Source organism: Mixophyes fleayi, chromosome 9 (genome assembly GCF_038048845.1).
Source record: "Mixophyes fleayi isolate aMixFle1 chromosome 9, aMixFle1.hap1, whole genome shotgun sequence".
Taxonomy (NCBI): Eukaryota; Metazoa; Chordata; class Amphibia; order Anura; family Limnodynastidae; genus Mixophyes; species Mixophyes fleayi.
Genome location: NC_134410.1, coordinates 63909333 through 63936211, shown reverse-complemented (window position 1 = coordinate 63936211; position 26879 = coordinate 63909333). Strand labels below are relative to the sequence as shown.

Here is a 26879-nt window from a genome sequence, read left to right as displayed (position 1 = left end):
CCCATTCTCGTTGTTTTCAATGGGATCTATTGACGAAATGGTCGGGATCCCACCTACTTTTGGATCTCCAGAGGATCTCTATATCTCCAAGGGTGAGAGAATCGCTTCAGTAGTGGCTGATTCAGGATCACATGACAGTTGGCAGGTCCTTCGCTCCATGGCCATGGATCATAGCCACGACGGACGCCAGCCTGAAAGGTTGGGGGGCGGTAATTCTGCACCTCCGGCTCCAGGGACTTTGGTTGGTTCAGGAATCAGCCCTATAAATAAACGTGCTGGAGTTGAAGGCTATTCTTTTGGACCTCCGGGGGGCCCAGTCCCTCCTTCAGGGCCACCCTGTCAGAGTTCAGTCCGACAATGCCACGACCGTGGCATATGTCAACAGGCAAGGAGGAACCAGGAGTGCAGCTGCAATGAATATTGCAGCTCAAATTTTGGTTTGGGCAGAACAATTTGCTCCAGCAATATCGGCAGTTTTCATTCCAGGAATAAATAATTGGGAGGCCGACTACCTAAGTCGACACCAGATGATGCCGGGGGAGTGGTCACTCCATCTGGAAGTTTTCCAGTCTCTGATTCAGAGGTGGGGTCTTCCAGACATAGATCTCATGGCCTCCAGACACAACAGAAAGGTTCACAGGTTTTGCGCAAGAGCAAGAGACCCCTTAGCGGTGGCAGTGGACGTTTCCTCCGATTCCCATGCTTCCTCGCGTACTCAGACGAGTAAGGCAGGGCGGTCTGCAAGTAATTCTTATAGCTCCCTCATGGCCGCGCCGGGTCTGGTACGCGGACATAATCTTTATGGCGGAAGGACAAGGTTTTCGTCTTCCGTCTCGAGACGACCTTCTTCTGCAAGGTCCCTTCCGTCACCAGAATTTACCTCTGCTCAGTTTAATGGCATGGCTGTTGAAGCCAGCCTCTGGAGGGCTAGAGGTTTTTCCTTTAGTGTAGTGAATACTATGATGCGAGCCAGAAAGCCAGTTTCAGCTCGCATCTATCACCGGATTTGGAGAGCCTACATCAGATGGTGCGAAATAAGACATGTCACTTGTCCTCTTTTCACCTCCCTCGCTTGTTGGCTTTCCTTCAGGATGGCCTGGAAGCAGGGCTTCGGTTAGGTTCTTTAAAAGTTCAGGTTTTGGCTCTGTCAGTATTTTTTCACCTGAAATTAGCGGATTTACCAGATATTAGGACTTTTCTCCAGGGAGTCTTGCATATTCAGCCTCCCTATGTTCCGCCCACAGCACCGTGGGATATCAACCTGGTACTGGATATGCTTAAAGGGCCTCCTTTTGAGCCATTACTTGTGGCAGATTTGAAGTGGTTGACCTGGAAGGTCCTCTTCCTTTTGGCTATTGCATCTGCACGTAGGGTTTCGGAATTAGGAGCTCTTGTCAGGAACCATATCTGGTTTTCCACGAGGACAGAGCGGTGTTAAGAACCCTCCCTTCCTTCGTTCCAAGTAGTTTCGGCTTTCCATCTGAACCAGGAAATTGTAGTTACGGTCTTCTGATCTACTTCCCATTCGGATCAACAGTCTATGGAAAAGTTAGGGCTCTCTGCATTTATGTCAAGAGAACTTCTCAGATTAGACGTACTGATTCTCTGTTTGTTCTTTATGATGCTAGTCTCAAGACAGTCCATTGCAAGATGGATTACGGCAACCATTAAGCAACCTTACATAAAGGCTAACCGTCCTGTGCCGGAGAGACTTACGGCCCATTCCACCAGATCGGTAGGGGCGTTGTGGGCAACGAGAAATGGGGCTTCTGCAGACCAGCTTTGCAGAGCAGCCACCTGGTCCTCTGTCCACACCTTTACAAAATTTTACCAGTTTAATGTATTTGCATCTACGGATGCAAATTTCGCTCGTAATGCTTTACGAGCGGGATTTTCAGAGTAGTCCCACCCTTAGGGGGCTACTTTAGAACGTCCCCATGGTAAGCAGTGTCCCCCAGACTGGATGAAAGAGAAAAGAGGATTTATGTACTTACGTTAAATCCGTTTCTCCTATTCCATCTGGGGGACACTGCGATCCCTCCCTTCTGCTTTTCTTCTGTGTGCTTTTGGTTGATTGGCCTTTTCTCCTTGGGGCTTTTTAATTAACTGACAGGAAGTGGCAGGGGGATTGTAGAGGGGAGGGGTCTGTCGGCAGTACTAAAAGTTAACTAGTTAGGTGACAACTCCCCAAGCTCCCTCCACAACCCATGGTAAGCAGTGTCCCCCAGACGGAATCAGAGAAACGGATTTAACGTAAGTACATAAATCCTCTTTTCCCATGACATGGCTACTAATGTCAATCATGAATACAAACTTTTTCAGAAACTTAACATAATTAAAGATATTTGAGAACTTTGAAATAATTACTAATGAAAGCTTCTGAGAGCTTTTACACATATCATTAACCAGACAGTGTCTTTCAGTACGTTAGCAGACAAGTTGGTAAACTTTTGGTTATCTTGTTTTCTGTGATTAGTATTGGAGTCTCTACACTTTAGCAGTATTATAAAATTATTTTAATGTTGCAACAATCTTGTTTTCATTTTTAATCTTATCCAGTTTTAATCGTCGGAGAAATAATTTCAGCCTTGAAGAGGCTTCTGTATGTAGTGATAGTGTTTGGTCTCACATGATGTTGTTTTATTAGGAAGCCTAGCTTTGTAACAAAGTATGTGGAATCTGATGAAGAGCCAAAACCTGAAGAAATAATTGCTGACGTTTCCAATGAAAACTCTGATCACGAAGTTGATATGGAAAGTTTACCCTTGGGTACGTAAATAAATAACCATATGTAGCAAGGGTGTGCAGGAAACGCACTCCTGCACCCTGATGTAATTTTTGGTCTTGTTTTTGTATAATTTTTTTAATGTGCTGGAACAACCAGTGATGCATATTATATGTATTTTCTTGAGCCTCCCATGCATTGTAACATTCTATGGCTGAATGTATCCTGATTGGTCAAACTTGCGTACTCCTTCCCCCTCCCCCCGGTCATGTTATTTATTTTATTTTGGCCCCCATTCATTTTTTACTTAAATGAACATAAACCCTGAAAGGAAGGTGTTTTCCAGTAGAATATATTGCATATATGACGGTCATGGGCTTAAACATAGCTCTCCTTATGCAAATATATTTATTAAGTTGACATTGGCTTCTGCCCACTACAGACTAGCTAATTTATAAATATAGCTTACCTATTGATCAAGGAGGATGGATTGATTGTACTTCGTGTTTGTACTACTTTAAAGACATTTATGCTATTATGGCAGGATCCTAAATAAATGTTTGTTTCTATTTGATGGGAATAATAGGCCAGACATTAACAAATGCTAGGGAAAAAATAAACATTTTTATTTTATATTTGTACTGTAACCTTTGCAGGTACTATTGTGGTGCAACCAGAGCCCGTTCTAAATGAAGACAAAGATGATTTCAAAGGACCAGAATTTCGCAGCCGAAGTAAAGTTAAACCCGATCTACCTTTACCTAAGAAACGCCCGGGTATGTGTGAACAAATGTCATCCTTGCTAAACCATATATTGTAACTTGTTTGCAATACAGAGTTTCAAAATCTCTATTGTGGTTTATAGGTACAACAGTGACAAACTTTTTACGTATTTTAGTAAAATAAATTGTATACCTTCTTCATGGTTTCACATATACAAACAGTATGCTCCTAATTGTAGTAATGCTCCTAATTGTAGTAATGTGCTGCCTGCATCTTTGTGTTTTTGTTTTTTTTCAAAGTTTCTTTTATTGAAGGTCAAAACAGTACAAGCAAAATAATAGTAGTATAAAATCAAGAAAGCTGGATAAAAGACAAAATCAACATAACCCCCCCCCCCCCAAAAAAAGTTATTTTATCTATAAAAGATGAACAACCAGATCTTGGGTATAAGAAAGAGGATAGTAAGGGAAAAGAGCAGAGGGTAGGAACGGTGTGGCTAAGACTGTTAGAGAGGAAAAGAATAGGTGAAAAATTGTAATTCAGCTGGATTACTAAGTGAAAATGAGAAATAATGGGCGGAAAAGTAAAAGGTGACTTAGAGTGTAAGAAGATGACCAGGGACCCAAGACCTTGTTGAAGGACTTAAACGAGTTCCTGAGAATCCTAGTCATGAATTCCATGTGTTGGAAGTGCCAGACCCGGCTAATGATGGTTTGGAAGGTCGGAGGGGTAGAGTGTTTCTAGTCAGCAACAAGTTGACTCGTGACAGCTGAGACTTTGTGGCAAACGATTTTATTCTGATGAGTAGCAGAAGAGATTTCAAGGGTTAGGGGGAAAAATTTAGGCTCAATGGGAATGATGAGTTGGAGGACAACAAAGATCAGATTCTTGATGTCTAATCAGAAACGTGAGCGTTTTGGGCAGTACCACCATATGTGGAGGAACGTTCCTTTTAAAGAACACCCTTGCCAACATCTATTGGAGGGGTCAGGGAGCATGTTTTTCAGCCTAGTTTAGGCGTATTACCATCAAAACAAAATTTTGTATACGTTCTCTTTAATCTTTGCACAAATTGAACTGGAGGTGGCATTCTCTCAGATATCAGTCCAGTCATCATCCAGGGCCGCTCCCAGGTCAATTCTTGGGGGTGGCGTAATTGCATATGTAGCTTTAAGTGAATGAAGTGGCATTTCTACAAACACAAATGAAGGTAAAAAAAATATTAACCTTTTTTTGTTTTTGTTGAATAGTGTGTGTGTATAAATATTAAACACGTTAAAAGAGGGGTGGTAGTGGTATGCGTAATGCAATAAATCATATGTCGATGCTATGCTAGTAGTAGCTATCATTAAATGAAAGGCCTCAAACAATGTGTCGGAGCACACACAGGGATCTATTGAATGTATGGTTACACCAGAAGAAACAAAGGTAATCTGACTGGGTCAAAGTTATGAAGGTAGTGACTAGGAAATTTATGTACTTTAAATGTGCACGTCTTTGTTTTTGTAGAGGAAGGCCTCCATGGAATCGTCAGTTGCACAGCATGTGGACAACAAGTAAATCACTTTCAGAAGGACTCAATTTACAGACATCCTGCTCTCAAAGTCCTCATTTGTAAGGTAACTGATATTGCTAAAGGTCGAGGTTTTATAGCTTTGGCTGGTAAATGCTAAGAACATGCTCAGAAACGGTCGACTTAATTGTGGCTTTCTCTATCTCATACTTTCGGTCTGTATGGACCAAGATTGTACTCTGGGAGTTGACTGTCTTATTTGTCCTGTCCCTTTCCTTCCTCTTGAGCTTGGTTTTGCACTGTAATTTCATATCCCACCAACAGTGATGATATTCCCAACCCCTGACTCTAGTTCACACACCTCAAATTATTGTATTATGGAAGGAGATAAATATATTTTCTGACGTTCGGAAAAATAGTGGCATTATGCTGAATTGTGAACTGTACATGTAGATTTGGCAACACCTTCCTAAAAATCTATAAAGCTTTTTAAAAACAAACGAAAATACCAAAACTTTTTATTGGGTTTTAAGGCACGTATAAAATGCAAGGGGAAAAAAGCATACTAGGCACTAGAGCAAGTATCAAACATGAGTAGTTAAGGCTTACAAGAAAACGGAAACTGCGGACAGCAGCAAATGTGAGTAGGCAGGCAGGGTTCCCCATGTTCTAAAGAAGCATAAATATCAACCCTCTATCTCCCACATAGAATCCTAAGCAAAGATAACTCCAGGTATTAAAATAAGAGTAAATGTTCTAGAGTGCATCCCTGGCAGAATCTTATGAAAAGGCAGTATAAAAAGGGGGTGTGTGTGTGTGTGTGGTACAGTCTTCAGGTGGTAGGATTACTGAAGCCCTGTACAGGAAACACTGACATAATAGCCACAGGAGGAGCGCATGGGGAAGAACGTAGTCTTTCTAGGTGAGTATTTGAGAGTTTAAGGCCATGTATTGTCCAGAACCTACAAATTCCAACCAGGGTCCCAAATGGCATAGTAAACCTCAATTTATCATCAGAGGACAGGAACAATATTTACATCGTCCTCTAATCTTCTGAACCATACCCAAATGGTCGATGGGGAGGAAGCCCTCCAACACACTGGGATCACCATTTTGGCTGCTGAATTTATATACTTTAAGACGGACGCTTTGAAACTGGACATGGGCACACTTGTATTATTAAGAAGCCAGAAAGCGGGAGTTTGACACCATTTCACCCATAATATCCTTAGTTATGGCCATAACATGGGTCCAAACAGGATGTAGCAGGGCTCAGTCCCACTATATATGTAATGTACCAGGGCTACTATTGCATCGCCAGCATGAGTCGGATCACACGGTAGATTCTTGTCAGATATGCTGGGCATCATCTATAGCACCTGATGAGAACCTTGTACGGAGTCTCCACGATCAAAACACTGGATGAACAGGCATGAGTAGTCCTGAAAATGTCTGGCCAGTCAGATTCCTGTAGCCCAGGACCCAGATCCTTTCGAAATCCCTTGGAAACTTTGTCAGAGAGCTAAATAGCTTTTCAATAAGGAAATTATAGATGGTAAAGGGCATGTGAGATGACAATGTGACATGGAGCCTAATGACTCGAAACACCTCAGATCTCTAGCAGCGTCTTTACGAGGAACACCAGAAACTAAGAAATGCTTAACTTCAGAGACAAACCTATCTTTAAAGGACTTGTAATATGAGATTGAAAAGGATTTTTTACCAGATATCAATATCTGAATCCGAGAGAAAGTGGGGAAGCCAATTTTCTCCATTTTCTCCATTTACGAGTGCATCAGTGGGAATAATAGGAGTGGAAAGCTGCTGCTATCTCAGAAGTAAGCTTATGTTCTCCATCACTTTCATTCTTTATCATTGCTATATAATCCTGTGCCCTCTGCTGGCATAAGGCGTTTGCTAATATAATACCTGGCTTACTCCCCTATTGAAAGAAATGATGCCTACACTTTTAAAAGTCTAACTTGATCTTGTCATATAGAAATCTATGAAGTGCCGCCTTTGTCTCAGCCAGTTCCTTCAGTATAGTCTCGGACATGGTAGATTGTTTCCGGCTCCCTAATCCCTTGGAGCAAGTGACCCTTAAGAGTCGCCACCTGTTACGTCATGAAGGAGCCCAACTGAATAAGTTTACCTTGGAGAACACATTTATGGGCTTCCCAAATTGAGATCTTAGAGACTTCCGAATTATTATTGAATTGAGTATTTTCGTCAATAGCTGCGTTTTAATTGAGACTTGCAATAGGAGACTTGGAGAAGTTTATTATGTCTCCAAGAACAACTTTTAAAATCAGTCATCTGTCCATAGGAAGTTAACATGATCATGGGTAGGAATCTATGGGGCAGGAGAAAATTATTAACATGAGATTAGACTCCGTGTGGGTAGGAGAAGTAAGTATAGCCTCGATCACTTGGGTGTTGGAGTCACCATGTGTTGAGCATCTGGTGCTCATGCAAAGTGCACTTTACTTTACAGTGGAAGGGTCTGTCTGTTTGATTAGAGACGTTCAGTTCGGACTGCAAACTACAATTTAGGTCTCCCCACAGAACACCTTTTGACAATTCAGACACTTTTAAAAAGTGGTCCGGGAACGAATGCTGGCCCTGGTTTTGTGCGTATAGATTGCCAAAAGTATAAGCGGTATTAAATGAATTTTTAAACAGTGGATCCCCTCCCTTCAGCAAGTCTAAATCTCTATGTCCTTAAAAGGAAGCCTTTTGGGTAAAAGAATTGCATCATCCCCCCAGGGTCTTTCCAGCACTATTGTTGCTAAAATATATGTGTGGAAAATAGTGGTTACAGAACCATGGAGTAGCACCCTGTTTAAAATGCGTCTTGTGTGCAAAAGCAACATCAGCGCCATCCTGTTGATGCTCCTGCAGAGCATGTGACCTTTATCTGTAAGTTTGGTGCCCTTGACATTAATATATAGTAGTAAACTTTGCAATCATGAAGGTAACGTGATTGGTCATAATGTTTCTGGAAGCTAGAGACCAAGTCAGAGCCCTGGAGAATACTAATGAGAAGATCAGATCCATCAGAAGGAGGGAGGAAAGAGGGTAGGCCAGGAGAGGCGAAGGGAAGAGAACAAACAGGGGAAGACAAAACGGAAACATAAAAAAAACCCCATACAAATAAATAGCAGAGCAAAACAAAAATTGCTCCACATTGTTGGCAGAGGAGAAGCCTCTCCCAGACACACCACCTGCAGTTAGGGGTTATCAGGGGTTAGTGACTGTGACTAGTATGTATGTTAGCAGGGTAGCATGTTTCAGCGACTGCACGTGGCAAAGGTCCTTGCGATGGTGTAGGAGGCACAGTGATGAGGTTAGCATCCCAAGCAAACCTGTAGTATCCATGTGATAATCCGATTCCTACATCACAACAACTTTTTGACTGGGCAGAGGAAAACATTACAGGAATGCATTTTACTTAACACAGGAAAATATTGAGACGCCAATATTTTTTAGATAATCACTTCAAAAACAGTTTAACAATTCCTGTGACCTTGAAATTCCATGCTTTCATACATGCAGCATCCACAACAAAAATCTTTGAAGACGTTTTCCTTCTCCCAAAATGCATTTGAACAGAAAGTGACAACATCCCAAGAAAAGCTCCCACTTGCTGACAGAGAGGGCATGTAACTGCTCTGGAAAAAAATTAAAATATTGATGAAGGGAAAGTGACAATCCTCCATCCAGCTGGTCTATCACCATCTTTTTTTATTCCCACGGAAGCCGGTTGTTTTTTTTTTTATTAATATGGTAGATGTTCTGTGTAAGGTGAATCCGTTAACTCAAACAGGTCGAATGTACACCCTTTCTGAAATAGAAATACTAAAATCAAAAGAAGCCTTCAGCCAGATCTAACTCATTAGGTAACACCATCCATCCAGAGCAGCAGCACCAAATGGTAATGATCTGTGGTAAGCTTTCTTAAAATATGTGAAATACATAAAATTATCACAAATATTTTAAATCTTTCAATATTAACCTAATGTCATTGTACATAATGTACATCAAAGGGGTTGTTTAGGGAGATGAATTAAAAGTAATGAACAGGCCAAGATAATTCTCATTTACATTATTTTAACAGTCCAAAGTAAAAACTTCTGTAATAGATGATCCCATCATGATATCGATATAAAACTTTGGGGATTTATTAACAGTATGAACAATTTTTGCTATGTGTTTCAGAAATTAAAAAATAGATTTTTCAGAATCCATTTTGGTTTTGAAATTTTTATAATTTTAATTTTTATTGAAACATAATGCGGTTATGCATCATATGAAACCCCCTAAAAGATTTAAAATTAGACCTGGGCCAACTCTAGCTCAATTAAGTAAGCTGCAAATGCAATTAAAAAAAAAAGTTTAGCAAATTTATCGTTAAAAAAAAATTGCAGCTTTAAATTCGTATAACTTTAAAATAAGTGTACATATCAGCCTAAGATTTTGGGGTGTTCTTTATATAAATGGCAGCATTGTTATACCAAATATACTTACAATCTGAAACAGTCAGTTTGAAACCCTGTGTTGAGTTGATGTGGAATGGACCCTGCTACATAGGTGATATTTTGGCAAGTTACATTTGAGGGTAGGAATTACTTTTATACTTCAGAGTAAAACTAATCTTTTGGCCTTTCTCAATGTTTAACTTCAGAATTGCTATAAATATTACATGAGTGATGACATCAATCGTGATGCCGATGGGATGGATGAACAATGCAGGTGAGTAGCAAAGTATATGCCACACGTTTTATGATGATTTGTAGGGGTAATGGTATAAGCTACGTTTACAAGTAGGTTACTCATCCTTATATATGAGCGGAAGTTCACACACGATGGAGAGATGGAAGCAGGCACTTGCAGGATATTAGTTCAGTGAATGCTCTTTTACATCAAAAGTGCAAGTATGATCTTTGTTTGCTTTTTGTGCTTTCGGAGGGACTCCATTTAATTGTGTGGCGTCCTGCTGAACGCTTAAGTAGCACATTAAACCATGCATACATCTTTGATATGCTACATGTACTTTCATGAGCATGTTCACCACTGACCTGAAAATTGTTACATTAAGTGCTGACAGCCTAATGTTAAGTGTCTACAATGCAGGACCTTGTTTTTAAGCATAAATTTAATCCATAGGTTTAGCTATCTCTAGATGTTTCTTATTTAAATATTTTTGAATTTGTAACTTTTATACTTGAAACTGGATTTGACAAGTCACTTGGTGAGATTTGTGAAAGCTTAATTTTTTATTTCTATTGTCTAGGTGGTGCGCTGAAGGAGGGAATTTGATCTGCTGTGATTTCTGCCACAATGCATTCTGCAAAAAATGCATTCTCAGAAATCTTGGTCGGAGGGAACTGTCTACAATTATGGATGAAGACAGCAAATGGGAATGCTACATCTGCCAACCAGAACCTTTGTTGGACTTGGTTACTGCATGTGACTCTGTGTTTGAAAACTTAGAACAGCTGTTACAGCAAAATAAGAAGAAAATGAAAGTAGACAATGATAAGAGTAAGCTTTATGACCAAACTCAAAAAACACCAAGTTGTAATGGACAGGACAAACAATTGGGTAATTCCTATTCTGGTGCAATAACATATTCTTACAAAGCACTCATGGTGCCAAAAGAAATGTTAAAAAAGGCAAAAAGAATAATTGAGACAACAACCAGTTTAAATTCAAGCTTTGTCAAGTTTCTGAAACAAGAGTCAGAAAATGTAGAAATTAACCGGAATCTTAGGCTACGACAGTTAAAAGCATTTAAGTCTGTCTTGGGAGACCTCAAAGAAGCACATCGAGCTTTGGAGGAAAGTTTGGCAAGAGAAATGTCTGATATGGGGAAAACATCTAAGAAAAACAAAGTTGTGACCAGTGAGCATAAACAACCAAAAGAAAAAAGAGATAAGCCCAGTGAGCACTGCAGAGAATCCACCAGTTTGTGTGATAAAGAGAAAGTTACAAATGATGACTCTGAAAAGCACAAAGAGTCAGAGAACGGAGATGCAGAAGGAAACGTGGAAATAGAGCAAGGGGATGTTTTGGAGCAGAATGGAGAGAAAATGGAAATTTTGAGTGCAAGTGTTGAAAATGTAGAGGAGGATGATGAGGGTGATGTGGAAGCTTCAGCACCTGCAAAAACAAAGGTACTAGACGATGCTCCTATGGAGGTAGGGGATGAAGATGTGAAAACAGATAATGAGGATACTACCATTGAAACTATAGAGGATCCGAGTGAACAACCACCTGAGAAAACACATAAGGAAGGTGATTCTGAGGAAAAGAGATCTAAATCAGAGAAAAATAGACACACACTGAAGAAGGCAAATGAAAAGCTGAAGCGCAGCATAAGTGAAAACAAAAGGAGAAGCACAGGAAAAATTAAGGAGCTGCTGTCGACTGCTGAATCAGACAATGATGCTGAAAAGTCTAATTCTAAATGTACATCACCAAAACCAGCCAAGTCACGCTCTACTCAGAAGACGTCTAAGAATGATCAGCAGTCATTTGAGCCCAACAGTACAGAAGCACTTGACATGGACATTGTTTCCATCCCCTCTTCTGTGCCTGAAGATATTTTTGACAGCTTGGAGCTCACATTGGAATCTCAAAAGGCTTTAAATGATTCTGGTTTAAGAACACCTGGCAGGAAAGATGGAAAGGAACCAAAGACAACAATTAAGAAAGAGTTGATTCTAAAATTAACTCCTGTATCGATTTCCAAATCATCTAAGAAATTAGAGGGGAACACTGCAAGCAACGCTCAAGCAGCTGAAGGTGGAAGTGATGCTGATATTGAGACAATGAGTCCTAGTTATATTTCTGGTAATGAGCACTCATCTGAGAATGAGGATTCTAGGCTAAGGAAGTCTCCCCGTGTTAAAACCACTCCCAAGAGACGCCAGACTGGTGCAATGGCAGCATCAAATACTGATGAGGACAGTAATGATACAGATAAGGAGAAAAATAAACTTAAAGATCCTTCTAAAAAGAAGGAAGCTAAAGCCAAGCATAGCTCTTCAGACAGTGTTAAAACTCTAAAAAACAGAAAATCTGAAAAATTAGATGAAAAAATCATAAGTGGCTCTGATTCGGATGAGGTACCTGAAGTTCTCAAAAAAGCAGCTTTGATGAGCAACTCTTCTGAACCTGATAGCTGTAACGAAGCCAAGAGTGTTAAGAAAATTGATAAAGTGAGTCCAAAAAGTGATGGAAAACGCAAAAGGCAAAGCTCAACCTCTGGTTCAGAAACTGTAAAAAGAACTACCAGAAACTCGACAGCTGCTAAAAAGCAACGTTCAAAACGATCTGACTCCTCAAATTATGACTCTGAGCTGGAAATAAAAATGAAAAAATTAGGGAAAATAAAGGCTGCCAAGAAAGGGGCAAGGAAGAAAGTTAAGAATGAGGAAGAGAGTGGAACATCAGCAGAAGAAAGGGACCGTAAAAAGACAAAACTGAGGAAGACCAGTCGTGAAAAGACCTCTGCTTTGAAGAAAAAGAAATCCACTTCATCTTCTGGCATGTCAGCAGATAGCCATGATAATTTAAGCCACAATTCAGATGACTGTAGTGAAGATGAACAAAAAATCAAGCCGCTGGTGGAAAATGAAGTTATATCAACAGTTGGATTCTGTCAATCTTCAGGTATGTTTTTCCAGCTCTTAGTTTTTATTTCTGTTACCATTGGAGGTATATATTACTGGTTGCAAATTTTTTTTTTTCTTTATAAACAAAAGTGTCTCCTTGTAAAGTTTTTTTTTTTTTTCTTTTTGATTTAGCACATACTGTTGAGGGCTTGAACGTCTAAAATGGCAAGATTACTTGAACTTGAAAGACGACTTTTCCATGTAGCATTTGGGGCTTCTTCACACTGTTTTGAGTTTCCATGGAGATTTCTTGTAGGATTTTTCTCTATCTTAAAAATGCAGTGATTTTTTTTTTCAACATAATTGCTACATGCTGCATTTTACTGCACAAATGGCACAAATTTTCTTTTTGCTAACTATTTAAGACTAAAACTAATTCCAGTGTTTTGCGTTCTTTATTAGTCACATTGATTATAAGGAATTATTACACGTACACACTAATTCTGAAAAGCAAGTGTCTAGTAGCCCCTAACTGATAGGCTGACAATGGTTACCATCATAATGCTAATTTTTTGTTGGTCGCTCATAAGCACTTGCACTTTTCCATAGTCTTGCCCAGAAATTTATTATAGCAAATTAGGTTTTTTATAGTTGCGTAAAATGTGTTTCTCCTAGACCACTGGGGACATTGGGGTATAGTAGTAGTGAGGTATGCGTGTGGCACTTTAAGAAAGTTGTTAGGTAGCCCTGCTTAGGCTACAGTTTGTTTAACCAAGCCCAACAGTAATGGAGATAATAGAGAAAAAAAGAACTGAGAAAGGAAAACATTAGATTTCTCTTGAACAAAGCTGACCATGTCAAATAAAAGAATCCAGAGCATCAAGGGTGGGTGCCCGGTGGTCCCCTATGGACTAGAAGAAACAGATTTACACAAGTAAAAAAAGAATTTTTCTCCCACATCCTATAGTGGCCAATATGGGGCCATCAGGATGACCTGAACTTTCTCTCTCCTTCTTTTTTTTTTTTTTTTTTTTACTACCCTCAGAAGAATGGAGACCGGACAGAATAAGTTAATTAAGTGGAACAGACATGGAGTCTACTGAGACAGCTGATGGATCCCTCGCCTGGTTGCAAATAGCTGAACCTTGTGGTTCAACCAAGACACCGTCATGTCTTTGTCCGGTTGAGCCCACTTGCCTGTCAACTGGCAAAATACCTCTGGATTAAGGGACCATTCGCTGGGATGCAGTGTCTCCCCCCTGCCAATTCCCCCCCCCCCCCCCCAGATTCCAAAGACCCTGAAACCGAGCTTGAAGAAGACTGCACTCCAACCCCGAAAGCTAGAATGCGTTGTAATTAAAGTTCAGTCCCAGATCGAGAATGAACGACCCCTGCAGAGAATGTTTTTCTGCAGCCACCAAAGGAGTGAGTGACTGCACACTAAACCGAATACGTGACTGGACAAATTCAGATGAGATTTGTTCCATTTGGACAGGCGTTCCAACTGGAACTCTCGTGCACGAAACTGCGCAAACTGGACCTTCTTGAAAGTAGATACCTTCTTGCCCAGAACCCTCAATCAGAAATGCACAGAGGTCTATTTGACTCTTCTGCAAGGCCTAAATCTTGTCCAGAGGTATGAACACCCGGTGTTGTTGTGTGTCCAAGTCCCAAAAAGATCATTTGTTGGGTTGGGGTAACCTTGGACTTTTTGAAGTTGAAAATTCAACCATTGGGACTCGAGTCTGGGTCACTATCTGACTGAGACAGGAGTACCACCGGGGACTCCGCTTTCAGAAGATGGTCGTCCAGGTAAGGGATTATCATCATTTAAACTGCAACAGTGCAGCTATAACTGCCATGATCTTAGGAAAGACTCACAGGAAAGTGGCCAAACCAAAAGAAAGTGTCTGAAATTGAGTGATCTGACTTAACTGCAATTCTGAGAAGGGACTGATGACCCTTGCAGATGGGAGCGTGCAGATAGGCATCCTTGATATCTAGAGCCACCATGAACTCCCCCTGTTCCATGCTTTGAATCACCAACTGCAAAGGCTCAATCTTGAATCTGGGTACCCAGTCCTGGGTGTTCAAAGATTTCAGATTCAGAATCTGTCTGAGCGAGCTCTCAGTATTTGGAACAAGAATAAGGTTGGAATAAAACCCCATACCTTCTTGTGACTCCTTAACCGGAGCAAATGGCTTCCCACAAAGCCAGATGCTTTTGCGGACATGTGGGGGGGATCCCTGTGGAACAGAACCGCCTGGAAGGATATCCAAGGAGATTGATCATGTTCCCATGTTCCATAACCCCCCATATCCTGGCATCTGTGGTAGACTGGAGTCATTGATCTCTGGGTAGGAGAAGACTAGCCTCCACCAAGGTTGATCGTAGAAGGGCAGAATGCTCGTCGTGCAGACTGCTTGTGTGCTGCCCAATGCCAAGCCAACCAGGCCTGATGTCCTCGTTGTAGACCAACCCTGGGGACGGACGACCGACCTATGACGTATTGACCCCACAACTTGCAAAAAGAACTGAATCTGGGCATCTTTGTTTTTGGAGCATTGACTGGAAGAAAAGTACTTATTCCTCCCGTTGCTTCGCTAATGATTGTGTCAAGCTGATCATGATGGAAAACACCCCAGAAAAAGGTAGCGTTTCAAGAGCTTTTTTTTGACTCTGGCTCAAGTCCTGGGAAGCTGATGCAGAGTCAGACGAGCCAAAACTGCAGAAGCAGAGATCCGTGCCCCAATGAATCCCACATTCAATTCTGCCTCTCCTAAGAAATGAGTCGCTCACTGAATCTGTTCCACCAAAGGAGCAGTTCAGAAGCCGGTCACTAGGCCAACAAATCCTCAGGCGGCAGTTCTGACCAGCCTTCTACAGCATTGACTAACGCCTAAGCAGGGCGTAAAGAGATCGCCGCAGCCATGAAAATAGACTTAAGGACGCTCTCCTTGCAGTCTGCTCCATCTTTAAGAGTGGCTGTGTTGGGAAGAAGGAAGGTAGTTACCCCAGCCAGCCTCCTCACTGGAGCGTCCACTTGTGGAAGCGCCTCCCATTATGAGAGATGTTTAGGGGGAAAAATATAATACGACTGCAGCCAACGGGACACCTTGAAATTGCGATCCAGTAAAGACCAAGGCTCACCCACCAAATATTTCAATTGTGAAGAAGATGGAACAGGTGAAGTCTTTGTCCGCCTTGCAAAGAGAGATGACTCTTCAGTATTGAGGACTACCGCCTCAGGAATCTCTAGCACCAGGAACTCAGCCTGAATTAAATGATCCACCCTCTTGGCGGTCAGAAGAAACCTCTTCCACAACAGAAGTCGTCTCCACGCTAGAATCAGCTGCCAATTTGTCGTTGTGCTGAGAAGAATAGTGCAAATCTGACTCATTCCCCTGCATGGGCATCGCCACCCACCAGCAGCTGGACCCTGGCTTAACGAACCATGATCGGAATCCACACCACTTGCTACTGAGCCTGGTGAATCTGGAGCAGCAATGCCCACAGACTGAGACTAAACCAATTGGGCCAGATCAGACACAGTATTTGTCAGTGACCGAGCCCAGGTGAGCTCTGCTGAGGCTGAACCAGAACTCCCTGGTGCACACGGCATGCAATTCCCCCGGGTGACAGGATACGCACAAAGCACCCACGCCTGACTGTCCTGACTGCAACTTGGAGTGAAAAGTGGAACAGGTGAACTTCATCATTGAAGTCACCCCAGCCTAAACTCTCAAGGATCTCCCCCTATCTGATATTACACAAGGAAATAATCACAGGGAAAGTCACAGTGAATAAAAAAAGCAGCACACAATTAAACACAGAACATGAGCCTGCTATTTAGCCAGAGTCCCAACAGTCTGAGACAGTTTTTCTGGGGACAAAAACTACCCCACAACCCTTTACCTGACCAGAGAAAGGACAGTTAGAAGGGGAGAAGCTGGAGCCCTAAAATGGCTGCCTATTCTGGTGTCTGTACACTATTGAGACCACCATGGAGGAAGTGCAGAAAGAGGAAAGGAGCACCGCCCCCCAGGGCCCAGCACTGGATTGTCAGCAGTCCAGCAGGACAGCCCCCTCCACCAGTACAGTGCGTAGTGGGGGTTTTCACTATCATAGTAACCCCTTCCTGGACTCAGCCCCCTAAGTATGCGACGGCTGCCTCTAGTAAGAAACGGCCATCCAGGGGGCCCACTAAAAACTTTCTTAAAGTGCCACGTGCCTATCTCGCTAGAACTATAAGCCGGTGTCCCCCAGTAGGATGTAGGAGAAATACTACTACACATCATGCAATGTTAAATGGTGTTTGGTAATGTTGAGATGTCCCTTGATTAGTGATTTTGTAGCTCCCCGTTTTTTACTGAAAGCTTCAATACCATCTAGTAAAAGATTTTTACGGAGATGCTCCTCCCCCTAGTAAGATTGTGGCTTGTTATTGGTTCTCTTACTCTCCCACCATGCTTCTTTTGTTGAGTCCCGGGAAAAGCTGCAGTATATTTTTATTTTATTTCTTGGCTGTTGGGACAGACATTTAGATACATCCTGTGTAATGATCTTTTCATGAATGGTTTTCAGAGTTAACAAATAAGGAGGGGTAAGACTACTTTTAAGCTTTCTCTACAACGGAACAAATATATTTTTTTGTGGATTTCATTCCACTTCAGATAATTTCACATGTTCCTAGTAATCTAAAACCTTGAAAGCCTGCATAAGGAAATTATAGGTAGAGAAATGAATAGATAGAAACTTGTTTCTGTTTTCATTTGTAGTAGCTATATGCAGACTGATACACAACAGCAATTTCTAGCAATGATAGTCGTGTCATTTCCAACTTATACCCAGTAGTTTCTTCGCAGATCTTATTTTAAAAGTATGTACATATTTGAAATAACTTTTGTTTCGACATGCAGAGGATGGCTGGTTTACAGATCACAAACTTGATGTTTTCTAAATGTACTGGTTTTAGTTCCCAACCCTATTTTTGCAATTTTAGGTGATGAAGCTGGAACAAAGTCTGGTAATCCTGTTGTGGTGGATGAGGAGGAAGATGATGACGATGATCCAGAGAATAGGTATGATTCCAACCATACGGACTTAAAAAAGATTATAACACACCCTAAGCGTGGGTCCAAAGCAAAGCAACGGAAGAGCAAGCAGGTTGTACAAACCCGGACTTCCTGCCTTGTAAAGACTCGATTGCAAGCTGCTCGCAAGTTTGACAGAGTGGCCAACAAAACAAGGCCAAAAACCAGAAAACCAATGAAAAAATAAAATATATAAAGTGTTCACACACCTTGCATAGGGTGTGTTATAAATACACAGCAGACAACAGTGTAGTCTGGTGTATAAGCTCACAATCTTTGTGAAAACTTTTTTTTTTTTAATATAAATTTCTTTTAAAAGGAATGACTTGAAGGATTGAATCCAGTGTTTTTAGGTCACACCATTGATACATGTTGTCCATTGGTCATTAATGGACACTGCATTCTGAGCTTTTGATATAAATGTATATGGCCAACTGGGTGACTTTGTCCTTTTGTGATCTGTACCTGCAGAACATTGGTCTAGTTTTAAGTGGCCTTCAAAACCCCAGTTGATTATAGCAGTTTGCCAAAATTAAAATTCCCAAATCCATGTTACACATTCTGTGTTTTGAAATGCCCCTTTCCTGTAGGCTATCTTTATTTCTGCATATAGTTCATGTCCTGTATAGGTGTATTAATGCTGAATATTAGCACAATCTGGTGGAGCTAGTGTACTACATAACGGGAGGTACCCTAGTGGACAAGTTAATAACTATAACTTGAAGGGTGTGTATGTTTAAAGTACAAACTTCTCTAGAGTAAGTTGGAAAAGGAACTTTATGGATCCAGCCAACCCAAATGGCTTATTCAGACATTTGATTCTCCTCACAATTGTATGTAGTTTTCTGTAAGGCTGTATTTCAGCAGTCAGCATACACTTGCATGTTTTGGGCTGTAGATTTGTTGAATAAAACAATTGCTAGAAAACAAATATTTGGGGTACAAGCTAATAGTATTTAGAAGTTTACTTGTTTAGTTTGCCATAACGTTTAAATAAATGAACAACCAGAATACCAGTGGGAAATGCAAAGATGGCTTCCAGCAAAATAAGGTGGTTTGAACCCAATAAAAATCAGACAGGAAATATTATTAGTTACAGCCCCAAGCAGAATTTGGTAACATTTCTTGGCCTGTTTTGATATTTTCTAGAAATTATCTGCCTAACCCCACTTATGTATACTATATTTGCTGGCTCAGGGTTTATGAACTTGAGTTTATGATATAGAATAGATTCATAAAGGCACTTTCATGAATAGCCCAACATAAGTCTAATAAAGTGAAAAAACTGTCATATAGTCTTTATAGACTGTTTAGTAAGGTTGGATAACCATTAGCTTTAAAAGACCATTTCACGTTTGATAAAGTATGTTAAAAATGAGTAAACCCCTCATCCCACATTAATGGTGATTCTCCCTTCCTTAGTGCCTCTTAGGTCTCTGAAACTGGGGTTATGTCTGTAAGATTGATTAATAAAACAGAAGAACAAGGTCATGTGAAATGTTTCACTGTAATCTTTGGCTTACATTATCATTTTTGCATTAAGTAGTCATCTTTACAGCCCCAGTCAATATTTTTGCTTGGTTGTAGTTAAAAAAAAAAAAAAAAAAAAGCAAGAATTCCTTAAATACTGCCTTGCGCATATGGGATCTGAAATGACCAAGATCATTTTTCATTGCCTAGTTTTGTTTGCTAGCCAGATTGCAGTTCCATTAATGGCATGTAAATTGTTTTTGAATTAATAAAGAATAACTGGAAAAGGTTAATCTGGAGTGTCTGAAATATTTAAAAATGTACAGTGTCAGAAAAATGAAAAGGTCTGTAATTGAATACTGTGCATTTTTAAATAAGTTGTAAACTAAAATGTCTTTAGTCATGATTGTTTAACTTTGTTTAATGTTCCACTTGGTTTAGATATCTCTTGGCTTTGTTTTTGCCGTACAATGGCTAAAGCCTTACCTTACAAACCCACTCCTGACAATGTGATTTGTATGCATCAGATGTGGTGCAGAAAAAAAATAATTTTGAACATGGTATAAGGGAGGTGACCTGAATGTTACACACAATCTGTTTGCTGCTTCCCTGTGTTTAATACTGTTTATATGAATAATATTTATTGTTCAGTTATCCTGGTCAGTTGATGGCTAACCAATCTGTTAAATGTGAATTAAACATTTACGTTTCATCAGTAATTTTTCAGGAGCATGTTGCTTCTGTGACATTACAGTTGTCTGCTGCTATCTTTTGAATACAATTTTAAATATAGTACATACAGTATAAAGAAGTTAATTTCTTAAACTAGATTAAGTTTTTTTTTTTCTACAATAGTCTCTCTAACAGCTTTTCTTAAGCGTAATTGTTGAACTGTAAAAAGGTTTTAGTTTCAGTCTTGCACAACTGCTAAAGATGTTGGCTTTATACTTTTTATTTTGTTTTAAAGGTGACAATGCTTCATTTGGTTTTATTTTACATTATGGAAACATAGCACTGCTGATTTATACCGAATTTGTAGCTGTGAAAAGCCCCTTCTAGTTAAATATATTTTGAAACAATATCTTTTTGGTTTTTCTTTTGTTCTGTGAAGTTTGACAATGTAATGTGCTCTTTAAATCTGCCCTCTGAACTTTTACCTCTGGTGACCAGTGTCGCTAAAGTCTGTATGAGAGCTGCCATTGTCATTGACATGCTATCAGAACATTAAGGGAATGTATTATGAATATTAGCAAAATGCCAGATGACTTAATATGGTGACCCTAGCTTTATATTTTTGAGGCAACGATGCATGGAAAAAGTCTACTTAATAGCTTCACTCTGGTTGTTAGTAGCAACATTCTGATTGAGAGAGGACTTGCACGTAATCGTTGCTGTAAATATATTTTAACGGAGGTGGACACACACACACTCTTTGCTGTTGTTGAATAGCCTCAGGTCATGCTCTTAAGATTAGCAGCCGTTTAGCCAAATTATTTCACTAGTAGCAACTCGCGATCCATTTTCTGACTGTTAAAATTGTTTCCATTTTGGAGTTGCGGCTTTAAATGTCTCTTGCTTTTAGAGGGCAGTTTTAAAACAAGCTCCATTACACTATGCAACAGTTTAACCAAAAATTTTTTAAAATTGAACTTGATGGAAAAGCCCTCAGAGCACATTTATAGTCAGGCCCTAATTACATGGTTACTCCCAATATTATGATAAACAGAAGCAAACCCTCAATTTCATTATTTTGCATTGTAACTTGGTTGTTGACGCAGTGCTGTGTATTTTCCTAAGATTTGTGCTTTATATCCTTTTATTTTCTACTACTTTTATCTGATGTTTGAACTGACTGCGGTATTCTTGTTGAGGTTAATGGTGTATAAAATTCGTTTTGCTTTTATGGTTGCAATAAATTTTTTGAAACTTTTTCTTGTCCATGCATTTAATTTACTTATTTATTTTTTATTTTTTTAAATTAAGCACTTAACGGTGTTGCTGGTCGAGTCACTTTTTTTCTATTTGAATCTAGGAATTTACTATTTTTTTTTAAGTTCTCTGATACTGTTTCTCCTTTATTTTTGAGAAAAACATTAATTAAATATTTAGCGCTGTAAAAGATTGGCTGGAGATTGGTCCTATCCACATACCATGGTTTGCTCTAGCAAAGCTTTTCTATTATACAATGATCCTATTTTATCATGCCAATGTGGAACATGGGATAGAATTGGTGTCATTTGTTCAGAGAGCAGTGCACTATAAAAAGTGAGCACTGTATTGTAGTACATCCATTTTAATCCAGCCTACCACAATAAACACACTGTCCCAATTTAAAAAAAATAAAAAATGTCAGATCAGTATTTTTATGGAACCATGGAAGATTTGTATTGATTGACAGGGATAGAAACTGCACTTGAAAGTTATTTGCCACCAGTATTGGGTGATTTGGCTACTTGGGTTCTGGGAGTTGTCCAGCCCTGCCTTAGAATACTTCATAATGATTGAATTAAAGTAAGTATTTAATATTGTGTATTCACAAGGGAGATGATTTACTTTACAGTTTACTACCTAAGGTTTTTGCACATCACAAACATCTCTTCATTTGCAATCACAAGTCTGATTGAAATGCTAAGACATTGTGAGACTGCAAGTAAACGCATCATGGGGGAAGAAAACATTTTTATTTTATAGAAGGGACAGTGTTGTCACAAATTTGAATTTTGCTGTTAACTACAGAATAGTCATGTAATGTTTATATTACAAGTTAATATGTGTTGTTGATCTGGAGCACTAGTTTGATTGTTTGCACTCCCAACTTTTCTGCCATGCACTGCAATCTCACGTTTATATTTCTTGTTCACTCAAGCAAGCTGATGCAGTCTCCCCAACTATTTGTAACACTAGACTTCTACATATTGCTTTGTTGTATAATGAAAAGTGATGTTTGATTGACACTGAAGGAGAAAAGTTATCATGTAGGTGTGTTTATTGCAGCAATAAAATAGTAAAAATTTAGACTTTCAGCATTTTATCTGAGCAAAAGAATATGGACTAACAAATTATTAAATCTAGTTAACATTTTCATTGACGCCTAGGAGGCAAACCTTTTTAGTTTACCACTTAATGGCTGCAGTGGGGTGAAGGGAGTGAGTGTGATTTCCAATCAGAAGCCACAGTCCCCCTGCAGCATCACACAGCTCTGGTTTTCAGCTAGTGTTTGAGACGAACCATAGAGCCCTGTGGGGAAAAGAGAGGCTGTGTGGAGCAGTCCCCGGGGTCCGGGAAGTAAAAGCAACCACTTGTCAGCTCTAAGGTAACTTGATAAACTGATTCTGTTGGGAAAATTTTGTGCATATCCCCACCATTATTAAAGTTTGAATGATTTACATATAATTTATCTATGCAAATCAGACCCACCTTAGCCCCTCCACCCAACTTCTATTTAGTCAATGGTACATATATGCTAAGGGCAACTGTTTTTTAAATTGAATTAGTGATTAACATACATGTCTAATATCTTGAATTCATGAATAAATTTGCTCAGGAATTAAAATTTAGAAAGTGTGGTTGTCAGTACTAAGTAGGTGTTTGAATATACCTACAAGATACCAGTGCAGCACTACATTGCAATATATGCCACAATATTGCTGGCCGGTGGGGACCCGTGTAGGCTTAAGAGGTAAGCATGAACAACATATCTGATTTTGTTTCCATACCAGAATTCATCTATAAACTCAAATCTGCAAGATTGTTTTTTTAATCAAATCTTGATACCCAGTTTATGGGTATCAAGATAAGACAGTGTAAGGGCTCATACACACGGACGTTAAAGTCAAGCATTTATAAAATTGTGTCACTAAAGCCTAATGCTCTGATGCTAGGTTTCCAAAATATAATGTATGACCTGTACACATGCATTCTAACAAGTGCGCGCTTCGTGTTATGATTTTTTTTATTTTTATTACATTGTCTGCAGCATTCACAATTGTTAATGCTAGGTAAAATATAATGGAGCTCTATGGCAATGTACATTTAGTTCCTATGAAAACAAAATGGTACCCTGCTGCAGTGCAGCTTTGACATGCATTAACAAGTGGGTCTCATAGTTCCCCTGAAGTAGTGTTTTTTTGCACTGCCTGTGTGTACATAGCTTAATATTCCTTTTAAATGTTGGTAAACTATTGCCTGAGTGATGGCAGCAATAATTAGGACTTGATCACACAGGTATTAGAAATGTGTAGCAATGAAGACTTTAAAGCTAGTGCAGTTAAGATATATGTATACAAACAAGCCCATCAAGATCGAGGGATGGGCAAGAAAATGAAACAAAAAATCGTGCTCCTGTCTCAATGGGGGGATAACTTTTCTGATACTGTGTATCACTGCTGTCTCTATACACTGACAGCTCTTCCATAGACTGCCCTTACTGTAAAGAACAATTTTACCCTGCCATTTTAGGAGTGCCAGCAACTGTTCAGAAGTCCTTTCATTGCACTATAGTGGCTCTTGATCCTTAAAATATTTAAATTCTTTCCACATTGAAAATTAACAAGCACTTGTCACTTAATGCCATAAGCACAGATATCACAGGACAAGTTTAAAAGTCAAGGTGTGGAATACTACAGTCAGCTTTTTAATCATCAACATATTTTGTCATGCAAGTGATACTTAAATTGTCAGTTTACCCTATGACTGATGAAAGCTTCATTAACTTTAATGTTTGCAAATAAGCTAATTTTTAAGAGAAATAGAAAATCTGAATTAATTCTGAAAAGGGGTGCAATCACTGAACGCTACAGCAAGCCCATATCTGCATAGTGCATTAGCACAGTGTTGACTTGAAACCATGAGTGTACTGGTACCTTTTTTGCTCAATTTCAAGTTGGTATGTCTTCTGTTGGAGAGGAAGGAAGCAAAGACCAAGGAACATGCAAAGGATATTATGACCTGTTTTTAAGAATTGGTCCACACAACAGTTTAAATCACTAACTATGTAGATCTTTTATGCAAGTTTTATTCTTCACTAGTGTGTGTATATAAAAAAAATTTTTTTTATAGGTAAGTGACATGAAAAATGCTTGATGTCATTTTACAATGCAACTAGCAGTGTCATTCTAAACACCAAAAATGGTATTTATTTAGATGGTCTAAATTCCAAGTGTTGTAAGCCATAGTATCCACTCAGATATTGGCCTTTGTTAATCAAATATCCAAGCAACTAGTAGAGCGAATATTGACCTTATATTTGGGAGAATTCTGTTTCAGTTGCTGGGAAATTCGTGCTAACAATATGTACTCCAACACACACCCTTGTACATGCAGCCGTTACTTTCAACCGTTTACCACACGTAGAGGTAGATTCAGTTAGTTGCGATCTTTAAAACAACGTTGCTACAGTAATTTCTCCGGATTTTTGCTTGCGGATCATAGAGAGCAATGCGGTTAATTTAATCTACCCCTTAAAGTCTGTAACACTCCTTGCTGATAGTTCAATGGTAGAAAAAGTGATCATGCTTCAATATCAACAATGCCTGCACTTTTCGCAACTACTAACTGTATAATCTAATGGCAACACTCATTAGATTCAAGTACATACACAAAGATGAAATATGTCATTTTCCTTCCATTGTACAGTCTGTTATCCAGGAAGTATTTTCTAGGCACACATGAATCTTGATTAGTTTGCAGATTTTGCATTTGCTTAGGTGCACTTCCTTAGGTATAATGAAGCTACCATCTGAATTGCAACACTTGTATATTTAAGTACATATGGTGTAATAAAAAGGGAAAGGTTAAGTAATATCAGAATGCATGTCTTGTAATTTACAACTCTTATATATAGCAATATGTCAGGGCTGCACTGAGAACTAAAATATTGCTTTAATTGATATTTAGGTGTTACACTGTCTGTGAAAACCAACACTCTGTCACATTTATAGAAACTAATATGTAATTTTGTTTGAGACCTGTTTCCATTGTATGAAGAAATAGAAAATCTGTCTATATATTCTTGCCGCTTTCCATACAGCTAGGGAAAGCTCATAAGTGGTGTACTTTAACAAATTAAAATATATTTAAATTAGCTTGATACCACTAGTCAGCTGATGCATTCATTTTCTTCCCCGGACAATTATTTATTTTAATTTGCTACAAAAAAAACACTCTTAAATAAAAATCCAAGACCTCACCCTTCAAAATTCTTTTCGTAGTGAATGTTGAGCACAGATTTGCTCTTGGGATCAGTGTCCCCAATTTATTTGAGTAACCTTATATATATTTATACATTAAAGCTATGCAAGGTGGCAAAGAAACTTGTGAAGTTGTTGATAATCATCTAACCTTAATTAAACCTTTGGATGAATGCTATAATCTAGACAACAGATATAACAAGCCTATCTGATTGGCTGTCAAAATGCTTACAACTTAAATTGTAAATAGGAAATAAGTTTTTCTAATACACCACGTGGCCAAAACTATGTGGACACCCCTTCTTAGTATGTTTGGCCATTTTGAGTCACAACACAACAGGTGCATAAAATAAAGCCATGCAGTCTTCATAGTCAAACATTTATTGTCGTACTGAAGAGCTCAGTGGCTTTCAACATTGTTGGATTTCACCTTTCCTACAAATAAGTGTCAGATTTCTTCCCTGGTAGAGTTACCCCGTTCAACTGTAAGAGCTTTTATTTTGAAGTGGAAAAGTCTAGGAGCAACAACAGCTTAGCCATGAAGTGATAGGCTACACAACCTTGTTGAACTTGATCGCAGAGTGCTTAAGCGCAAAAAACTGTCCATGCTTGATTGTAACACTCCAGAGTTACAAACTGCTTCTGGGAGCATTGTCTACATCAGAACTGTTTGTCAAGAGCTGCATGTATTGAGTTTCTATGGCCGAGCATCCGCGCATAATACTCAGATCACCACGAGCAATGGCAAATATCAGCTAGAGTGGTATAAAGCGCAATGCTACTGGACTCCCTGGTGTGACAAATTCTGCCTCGCTATCTAGCAGTTTGACAGACAAATCTGGGTTTGGCAGATGCCAGGAGAACACGTCCTACCCGAATGCATATTACCAACTGTAAAGTTGAGAGGATAGGGAATAATAGTCTAGGGCTGTTTCTCATGGTTTGGCCCCTTAGTTCCAATGAAGGGAATTCTTATGCTACAGCATGCAATGATGTTCTAGAGAATTGTGGGCTATCACCTTTGGGACAACCGTTTGGGGAAGAACTTTTCCTGTTGCAGCACGACAATGGCTCCCATGCATAAAGCGAGGTCCATAAATATAAGTTTCCCCAGTCTGGTGTGAAAAAAACCCTGATCCTCAACCCCATATAATCTGTTTCTGATTAATTGAAACAGTGACTATGTGCCAGGCCTTATTGGCCGATATCCGTACCCCACCTCACTAGTGCTCTTCTGGCTGAAAGGATCCAAAATCTAGTGTAAAGCCTTTGCAGACATGCAAAAGTTGGAACATCATCATATTAATGCCCTGGTTTTGTAATGTGATTGAGTGTAAACATACTTTCTCTTTCTTACCATTGGGGGACACTGCGATACATTGGGGTATAGTAGGTGGGAGTAGGAGTTTAGGCACTTCTTCTTTGTTCCTTGCACTCCTCCCCTACTATGCCCCTCCGCAAAAATAATTTAAAAATCATTGTAATTTTCAAAGCCATTTGCAGAACAATATATTTGAAACCGTTTTGGATTGAATGCGAAGAATCTC

The 26879-nt window shown here is 39.5% G+C and overlaps 1 protein-coding gene across 1 annotated transcript in view; it reads left to right on the top strand.

The window, feature by feature from the left end:
* ATRX (ATRX chromatin remodeler) overlaps positions 1 to 26879 on the top strand; it is a 157537-nt gene that overhangs the window by 21451 nt on the left and 109207 nt on the right. The window contains exons 5-10 of the mRNA XM_075184434.1: positions 2648 to 2769; positions 3382 to 3501; positions 4958 to 5067; positions 9646 to 9713; positions 10255 to 12638; positions 17584 to 17662. Coding sequence (XP_075040535.1) covers positions 2648 to 2769; positions 3382 to 3501; positions 4958 to 5067; positions 9646 to 9713; positions 10255 to 12638; positions 17584 to 17662 — 2883 coding nt within the window. The remainder of the gene's footprint in view (positions 1 to 2647; positions 2770 to 3381; positions 3502 to 4957; positions 5068 to 9645; positions 9714 to 10254; positions 12639 to 17583; positions 17663 to 26879) is intronic.